The sequence below is a fragment of the Xenopus tropicalis genome, chromosome 3, assembly GCF_000004195.4.
Source record: "Xenopus tropicalis strain Nigerian chromosome 3, UCB_Xtro_10.0, whole genome shotgun sequence".
Taxonomy (NCBI): domain Eukaryota; kingdom Metazoa; phylum Chordata; class Amphibia; order Anura; family Pipidae; genus Xenopus; species Xenopus tropicalis.
Window position 1 is genome coordinate 101,282,014 of NC_030679.2, and position 10,153 is coordinate 101,292,166.

General features: G+C 36.7%; 1 protein-coding gene across 1 annotated transcript in view; it reads right to left on the minus strand.

Annotated features, from left to right (window-relative positions):
• The window catches only part of LOC116409541 (protein unc-13 homolog B-like), a 39,549-nt gene extending 31,408 nt beyond the window's left edge, over positions 1-8,141 (minus strand). The window contains exons 1-4 of the mRNA XM_031898213.1: positions 8,090-8,141; positions 7,212-7,311; positions 6,873-6,990; positions 2,044-2,167 (exon numbers count right to left, since the gene is read on the minus strand). Of these exons, the coding sequence (XP_031754073.1) occupies positions 2,044-2,167; positions 6,873-6,990; positions 7,212-7,311; positions 8,090-8,141 (394 nt within the window). The remainder of the gene's footprint in view (positions 1-2,043; positions 2,168-6,872; positions 6,991-7,211; positions 7,312-8,089) is intronic.
• Between the last annotated feature and the right edge of the window lie 2,012 nt (positions 8,142-10,153).

Genomic DNA, 10,153 nt, shown 5'->3' on the forward strand with positions numbered 1-10,153 from the left:
TCTGAAAATCATGTCTTAATTTTAGGTGCTAAAAAAGAATTAAAGATATATTACATTACTCAGGATGTTATTGAAAGATTTCAAATGTATCATGCATTATGTGCCCCAGACGTACATTTGTTCTGTTGAATCAGTAATTCATCATGGAAATTAGCCAATAAAGGTAAATTGCAAGTTATTGCACAACGTTGTAAATTCCCTGGCATGGCAAGTAGAACATCCAACTATTTACACTTTTTTATGATCAACTACTACAAAGAGAGAACTATTTTTAGTTGGACTTAACCTTTTACGAGACTGTAAAGACCTAGGAGTGGTGAATGCACCTCACAAGCATATGTCACTCGCATGCACATGGTATATTTATCATGCAGTGTTAAAAGTGGAGTGAAGCATTGATGGGAGTGATGGAGTGATGTTGCCCAGGGCAACTAATCAGCAATCAGATTTAGAAAACCAAAGCAAAGAATCTGATTGGCTGCTATGAATAATATCACCAGTAATGTTTCACTCCACTTTTTACACAGCATGATAGATATACCTCATGTGTGGGTTGTGGCAGTCGCTCATTATGCGCATGCGTGAGCCCCGACATGGACACCCACACCTCACGGTGCGGTTAGCCTAATGCTGTTAGGGGCACTTTTTTTTTAATTATTGTTTTTTAAACTGGAACCCATCTTCTTCATAGTATAGTTTATATTCCTGGGCACACAGACATGCCCAGGCCAGTGGTGGTTTTCACAGTTTATATGGCCTGGACTCATTAGCCCACACACAGTGAGGGAAACAATTTGAGGATGACAGGTGCCCTTTAAGCATGCAGTTGATGATGTCGCCCATGCCGTGTTGGTTTACAACCAGCAGAAAAAAACAGGAGGAATTCTAATACACGTACTTGGCCGTAAGGAATACAGGGAACCACAAGTTGAAATCAGCAGGGTAACAAAATCAAAACAGACTTAAATGTGATATTTTGTAGAGCATAGAAAAAAAACACCACAGATATTCCAGAAGTAAGGCACTGCACATACAAACTGTACATTATAATGCTTAATGTCCCCCCTACTATCATTTATAAAGATATCAGTAGTCACCTCAGAGTTATGTGACCTGTGTTTTATATGGCCACATAACTCCAGGGCTACTTATAATACATTTACAAATTACAGTAGGGCGTGCATTATCCACTATATATTTCACAATAGGTGGTACATTATTCACTATAATGATTTTTTTGCAAAATCTCATTGCACCATTGTAGAAAAGAAATATACTGGTTTGACTGGTAGATACAAAAGGGCAACCATAGAACATATAAACATCTGGAAGGTATAGTCATCTTACATATATTGATCCTACCTAAAAGAGGAAGATTTACTTTTATTTATTTATTTATTTTTAATGTATAATAGTCATGATATTAAGATACAATTATTCTGTGAACTATTTAAACTGTTACTCACCTTAAACTTGCTGAACACAATTAATTTATCCCAATTTTCCAGTTAAGTACCTGAATCTGCCAACCCTAGTTGTACATTACTTATTTAACTCTTATTATGAAAATGAAGGAGTTGGTACAGAGCCAATAGCACCTTTATTCCAACTGACTCACTACTCTTCCAAGTGGCTGCAATCTGCAGAAGATTTACAGAATCCCTTTGATACATGTATGTTAAGTAAGGGAGAGCAGTGAGCCTAAGAATGGAGCCCAATGACAAGGAGTGCATGATGGTGCTAGGAGAACAGGATCTCCATACCCCCCTTCCACTTTTTGTTTTTCCTGTTGGGACTAGATTTGCCAGGGGTGTTTGTTTCTAGATGAGAGACTAGGATGAGCCCAGAGGCTGGCATACCAGAATTGTCAAGCTGGCAGGAAGATCAGAAGAGCAGCAGTGTCCCTCCCCCCCCTGGTTGCTGGAAGGTTTGTGTAGTCGCATCTGGTGGAGGTGACTCTGAGTCCCAGAGGAGGTGTTGGAAATGTTGCAGTGTGTTCAATAAATGTAATCAGGAGAATCAAAATATTTGTAAAATTCTTACCAAATGGCACAGCAAAAAATACTTCCAACAAAAGTTCATGCATCGTTGGAGATTGGACACGAAATGTTTCATTTTCATTTGGAATAATTTCAGAATACAATGTCCACCATTCGCCAGATCCCTCCTAAAATATGGCAAAGTATTGTCAAAGTATAATCTGTTATCCTAAATAGTTTTTCTTAGTTAAAGTAGTTTAAACAGACATTACATAATATTACAGACTGCTTACATGCATACCTACAGACTATTTCAACAAATAATAAATGTAATAATAATTTCTAATTAAATTGAGGAAATTATATCTTATTTAACAAATTCCCCAAGATGTTGTAGCTGCTAAAGGTTTAGGTTAGCTATAGAATTTAAAGAAATAGACAAACCTTTTGCTGTGGTTAAAAGAAAAATGAATCTCAATTATTATTGGTTTAAATTTCCAGTTTATACCACTATACACAATCAGTGTTTCAATTGATCAATTATTAGGTAAATGACTTGTGCTTAATGTCTACCAAAGTGTCAGTGCTGTAAACAACAATTTGTGCAGAAAAATAGTTTACATTACCAAATGCATAGTTAGCTACTTAGGAGTTATCAAGAAAGTGCATGTTGTTTTCCAAGTTAATGTTTCTAAAATCTCCTTGATTAGATGCAGAGTGGAAATGGAAAATTTTAAAAAATGTGGAGATAACCAAGAGAAACTACTATCTGAACTTTGGCTGTTTACACCCTTGGAATAAGTGGAAGACTTGTATGTATGTATGTATATCTTTATTTATAAAGCGCTTCTTATGTACGCAGTGCTGCACAGTTGTTGCAATTGTTGCTTACGGCACCAACACTTGGTAAATATTAAAGGGGAACTCCACCCAAACACAACTTTAACTTTTTGAAAAGTAAACATAATTTTAAGCAACTTTGCAATATACATCAATTAAAATATTCAGCCTTTCCATGATTTTTAATGTAATAATATGGTTTGGATCAGTTACCTAAGCCTGGCCCCCTCTTCTCCTGCTGCTCTGGCTGACTACTTTGAGACTCAAAAATAATGTAACAGTAGTCAACTCTCCTCAGCCTGCTTTCATCCTCCAAATCCCACAATTACTTGCACACATGATGCCAATAAGGAAAGGAACATAATAGTGTAATGCAATGTAATTCCTGCTTGCTGTCTGTAATCTGTGGAGAAGTTGTTACAATTTTTAACTTCAGTGTTTTAGTCCCTCCTCCCCTGCCAGGGTTTCAAATGGTGTAGAAAGATGTACAATTGTGTAGAATAATTGTTTTGTAGCTTTATAACCATATAAAAATAGTGTTTATTCATACTTTTTAAAGGAACAGATTACAGTGATAGTTATATTAGGAGTTTCTGTGCGGGGGGGGCCTTTAACATGTTTTGGTTCGAAAGCAAGAGCTTCCCTTTAAGAACAAGCTACTTTCCTAATAGTTGATAAATTGAACCACGTATTGTGTATGGTGGCATAAACTGGACATTTTAAGCAATAATAAGTGAGAGAAACAATGTATTTCTTTTATCCACAAGAAAAGGGTTGTCTATTTATTTAGATAAATTATACAGCGTTTCCTAGAAATTTCCACAAATTAATCTGTTCAAATAACATTATCTGTTACATTGTATTTGCTGACATGACTGCTTATATTTTATGTATATATAATCAAGGATTATAAACATAGGATCTTTTAATGGGAAATTCTTTATCAACAGTGTTTTGTTTAAACAAACAGTTCTTCATTGTTCCCTGAGTCACAGCTCTTCTTCAATAATATGTTAATGCCTTGTAATCATTCTTAACTAATCTAGCAATAACCCATGTCTTAGCATAAAGCTTTTTCATGTTTAGTAGATTTTAGGTATGTGCTCCAAAATCAAAGGGAGAAAAACCGTGATCTGGAAATCTTAACGTCAGAAGCATTTTTGGGTCTCATCCCTGCACATTACACTGTATATATGCATTTTTAATAACAAGTTGCTTTATTCCCAGTGACAACTATAAACAACTATACGTTATTTGCAGCAAGGGAATCAGTGTGTGGCAAATTGTGGCACATTTTTTTTGCACTTTGGACACTGCCTTCCTCATTGTATTACTGCAAGTCTCTACACTCTGTTTTGGAACACAGAGACCTGTGACTGCCTGAAACATTGCTGCCTGCTTTGGTCAGCACTGTATTCAGGAGGGTGTAACTACAAGCCCCACAATTCCTCTCCTTTAAACACTCCGGTTTCCTATTCCTAACCCAGTCATAGCCCTATTGTTCGCCAGCTCCTGTCTTACTCCAAACGGGCGTCATAAAGCAGCATTTCTTCTACAGGTCTCTCTGTGCTCTGCAATTTGCAAAGGATTAATAATCTGGTTTGAGGTACAGACCGTAGCATCAGGGGGTGCAGGCCCCCTATCCCATTCCACCCTCATGAATACAGTGCTGACCAAAGCAGGCAGCAATGTTTCAGGCAGTCACAGGTCTCTGTGTTCCAAAACAGAGTGTAGAGACTTGCAGTAATACAATGAGGAAGGCAGTGTCCAAAGTGCAAAAAAAATGTGCCACAATTTGCCACACACTGTGGAAGAGGGTTCACAAGTGGTCAAGTATGTTATTTAATGATGGGGCGAGTAGGGGGTTGATGACAGGTTGATGCACTTCTTCCCCCAATCATTGTAAATGACCCCTATACTCTTATACATGCTGTTAAGATAGTTAAATAGAATAAATGTACCTTGGGGTTCTTCACAAATGTATAAATATTTTGTTAAAACAGCTTAAAGTCACTGATTTACATTTTCCACTGTATTATGTATTGTAAGAGATATGAATTGTATTCTCCACTGAAATTATTTAAAATCACCTAGAGTAGCTCTCCATTCCTAAATATCCTAGGTGAAATTACCTAGAGTAGCTCTCCATACATAGTAATCCTACCAGCAGTTACAGGCTGATTAATAAGTACAAGGTTTGGCATTACAACACATGTAGTGATGTAATCACAAATTCTGGGATTAATTATTAATAACCAATTCTTCATTGTGTATTGTAAGTAGGGATGTAGCGAACATCGCCAAAAATGTTTGCGAACCCGTTCGCAGACTTTCGCCAAAACTCGCGAATATTCGCGAACTTTGCGAACCCCATAGACTTCAATGGGAAGGCGAACTTTAAAACTAGAAAAGCCATTTCTGGCCAGAAAACTGATTTTAAAGTTGTTTAAAGGGTGCCACGACCTGGACAGTGGCATGCAGGAGGGGGATCAAGGGCAAAAATTTATCTGAAAAATACTTTGTAAAAAAAAACGCCAAAAAAAACGCCAAAAAAAAACGCAAGCTATTCCTATGTATACGCAAAGGCAAAAACCGAAGCGAAAAAATGCGGCGGAAAAAACCGAGGCGAAAAAACGCGGCGCAAAAAAAACCGCGACGAACCCAAAATGGCGAACATCGCCAAAAGTTCGCGAATTTGCGGACCTGCGAACACCCGATGTTCGCGTGAATTAGTTCGCCGGCGAACAGTTCGCTACATCTCTAATTGTAAGCGATCATACTTTAACTTTAAGGGGCTGATTTACTTACCCACGAACGGGTCGAATGGAGTCCGATTGCGTTTTTTTCGTAATGATCGGTACTTTGCGATTTTTTCGTATGTTTTGCGTTTTTTTCGGATTCTTTACGAATTTTTCGGATCCAATACGATTTTTGCGTAAAAACGCGAGTTTTCCTATCCATTACGAAAGTTGCGTAAAAAGTTGCGCATTTTGCGTAGCGTTAAAACTTACGCGAAAAATGCGCAACTTTTCGCGTAAGTTTTAACGCTACGCAAAATGCGCAACTTTTTACGCAACTTTCGTAATGGATACGAAAAACTCGCGTTTTTACGCAAAAATCGTATTGGATCCGAAAAATTCGTACAGAATCCGAAAAAATCGCAAAACATACGAAAAAGTCGCAAAATATTCGTTTTCAAGTCGGAACTTTTCCAATTCGGGTCGGATTCGTGGGTTAGTAAATCAGCCCCTAAATGTTACATATATATAAGGGGTCATTTACATAACAGAAAGCAGTGTGCAAAGTGCAAATAAGGCCACAGTCAGGCATTTTTAGCATTTTGCACACTGCCTTCTGGTATGTCTGTTCTCGGAGTGTTTCAAAGTGCAGAGACCTACTGCTAATAGTGATAAGCAAAATGCATTAAACTCAGTAGATATTTTTTCTCAGTGGCTTTTTTTTCCGCACAGACTTTTTTTGTGGGTGCCAACTTTTTTTCTAAGCATAGTCACATTTCATGGTGACTTTTTACGTGGCAACTTTTTTTCTGTGTTAAGTTATTTTGTGCAGAACACATTGGAGTCTGTGGTCATACTTTTGTTACCACTTTTTGCAGAAAAAAAAGTTGTGGCAATTAAGTGAAAATATTCAAAATGCGGAATTTCGCCGCAAATCCATACCTGATGAAAAATTTTACCCAAAGCTAGCTGCTAGACTGCCACCACCATCTTATCTCTGTATGAGTCAAATAGGAACATCTGCCTTAACCAGTAGAGGGCTCCCTTTGTATGTTGCATGTATGGAAACTCACTAATATGTCACTAGAATAGCACATAATTGAAGCCTATGTTAATGCCAGCACATACACAAACACACACGTGTGCACAGTATCGACTAATATATGAGCCTATGGTTTATGGCCCAAAATTAGCAAATTATCACAATATGCAATTACTTTGGATTTCTGTTAAGGAAAGTGTTTTTTGCATGCCCTCTCTTCTTTGTATTTACTTCACTGACCTTCTACTTTTACTTTATATTTGCTTTACTCACATCAATGGCATGTCTTACAGTCTTGAGAGGAATCCAAACACTGCCTATAACAGAGTCTCGAAGCCAGCCTGACTTCCACACCTCCACAAGGAAACCTCTCTGGAGATCATCAATGTCACTGAAAAAAACCACATGTAAAAATTGTACTGTAGTTTAATGGCATTTTGTGCAGAAGAATGTATAGCACTCTATTGCTTGTCGCTTGCATTATAGAAGAGAGAGATATCACATGGTTGTGGGCGTTGTTTTAGAAACAGCTCAGATTTTTTTTTATCCCGGTAGTTAAGAAATAATTATTTATAATCCTTCTGTTAAAAAAAGTGGTAAGCAGCTACTTACAGTATGTAATCTTGTTCCCAGCAAGGATCCTGTCCTGGTTTAGATGCTGTGGTACATTTTATTTTTTCAATCTTTATAATTACATATGTGTAAGATTTGTCTACAAACAGAGAAACCAAGAATAAATAGAAAACATTAGCATATAAAATACATTTTTACATTTTTTATGGCATTGCATTCATCTGAGAAATAAACTTGGTGCAAACACAAATGAAAAGGAAGAAAAGTTTTAGCTTAAATTCAACATATTTTATTTACTCATATGGTAAAATAATTAAGTCTTTAAAGAGACCCTACTGTATGTGACCATCTGTTTAGCCTATTAGCAAAACAATGTTACATTTTCTAGGGCAGGGCCCTTCAACCCCAGGACATTAAAGGGATTAACAGTCAGGATTGAAGTATGTTGTTCATATATAGGTGAGGTAATTTTGTCTGATGTTCGTAATTGGAAGCAAAACATAAAAATATATGTTTGGAGGAACTCTGGGCAAATTTGCACCTAGAAAATAAACCATGGCAACCAATCAAATGTCTGTTTGTTTAACCTGCAGTCGCCCAAAACCCAAAAAAGACCAGTTACTGATGGGTTGCTATGGGTTATTGCCTAGTTGCAGATTTGCTCCATGTTTATAAATGAGCCTGGATGCTTGGTATGGGAGGTTTTGCTCATTGGCTGGCAATATGATGCTATGCAAGTAAGTGAGGAAGAGACTGAGCACTGGAAGCAGGCTGTCCTATGTGTAATTCTTGATTCCTGCTGCTGATCTCTGCATCTGTGTAGCGTCTCTGCATCTCCTGAGAGACCCAAAGGAATTAGCTCATACCAATATATAAACAAGATATTTTCTCTAAACACTTATATTGGCATACCTCACCTTGCAAAAGGTGGGCAGCCCCTCCAAAATACTTCTTGATGTTCTTATTCATAATGATTTACTTTTTTTTTTTGAGGTGGGAGCCTTCACTGAAATCTTATTGTGAGACTACTGAAAAACTCTGTAGAGCTTTGAATGCTTTTGTAACAAGCAAGCTAAAGTTAAGATAGTAACTAACATCATCTGCAATAATTCATTAAAAGCCTAGATAGGTTAAATATTTTATTACTGATAAGGCGTGTGGTTTGTATTTTTGAAAGGCCCTAAGCAAAGACCTAAGCAAACAAAAGGCCATTTTCTATCAGCAGCTTCTTCCCATTCGCTTGCATAGAAACATGCTCCTTATGCCCATCACATGCCAGTATCACCTAATGCACCAATGATCAAGAACACTTCTGAGTTACTGAACTAAGCCATTGAAGGCTAAATTTTAATACAATTATTCCAGATCAGATTGTTGTGAACTTGCTGCTTAATTAAAAGGCACAGCACAGTCTGAGCAAATTGATTGCTCAGAATATTGTAGTGGCCAAAGATCTTTGTTAGCGCATATTGGAGGCCAGCCTGGTAGTTACAGAAATGCCACCACTTCTAATGCAACCGATGTTATTTTACCACCAATGTTTAAGTACCCACTATATCAATGGATTTCATGGGCATCTGTCTATGAGTTTTGCCAGGTTTAGATGAGGACTATATTAAGTTGCCATATGTGTCTGATCTGTAGGCATCAGAAGAAAATGCCTTTTTTAGAGGCACAAATTTAATTTTATATTGCATAAAGCTTAATAGAAACTGTAATAATTATTTAAAACATATAATAAGGGGGCATTCACAAACAGTCAGATTTCCACATTCATGGAAATGATAGAGTTTTAGTAAATGTATCCCTTAATTGTCTTTTTGTACAATGTACATAGCAGGGGTTGCCAAACTGTGGAGCTGGCCTACAAACTAATGTGTGGGTAGGACACAACCTGGAGGCCAGCTAAACTGAGATTTGATGTGAGCAAAGAATTTCTGTTCAGTACTAATGAAGAGAAAACCTGAAGTTACTGGCACTTTTAAGCTGGCAGCAGTAATTCCAGAGTTCCGACTGCAGCCTGCCTCAACAAATGAATGAAGAAAATGTCTGGCTTAAGACTTAATTTTAGATTCCGTTTTAAATCACCTAGGCAGTAACCCATAGCAACAAATAAGTGATAATTAGCTTCCTTCTGCTGTATTATAATAATGAAAGCAAACATTGGATTGGTTGCCATGTGTTACTGCCTAAGTGCAAATTTGCCCAGTGTTTATAAATGACCCCTGTGTTTTGACACATGGGGCACAGCTCCCTCTAGCAGCCGCAAGTGCACTGTAGGTAAAGATTGCAACAAATTGCATCCAAAATTGCACTAACTGCATTGCATTAACAGCACTTAAACTGTACTGTTAATGTGTGGCTTTCTGTCTCTACTCTTGCAATAAAGAATATGAGAAACTAGAATATAGAGAGCACATGAGGAATATTGATATTACATGAATAATATTTACCTGATATGCCTTTAAAATGTCCTTTTTTAACTTCAAAATGAAAAAAAGAAAAAACACAATTAGTACCATAATATTATATAGGAATACATTAACATTTACAGATATAATTATAAAGATATGTGTGTAAAAAAAAAAAAAAGCAGCGTTGATATGCCTTTAAAATGCCCTTTTTTAATTTCTACATGAAAAAAAAAACAACACAATTAGTACCATAATATTATATAAGAATACATTAACATTTACAGATATATTTATAAAGCTGTGTGTAAAAAAAAAAGCAGCGTTGAACTACACAAAACATCTCTGTGGAAAACCATGTAAAATCATATGCAATTAGCTGTAAAATGCCATGCAATGAAGTTAGACATATGTATAGCACTGTGTCTAATTCTTAGGTCAAAAGAAGTATTCTGCTTGAAAAATACTTTGGGGAAAAAAACTCTCTTTACACCAATCTTTACACCATTCTTTACACCACTATTATTGAATTAGTCTCACAGAATTATTGAATTAGTCTCACAGAATTAT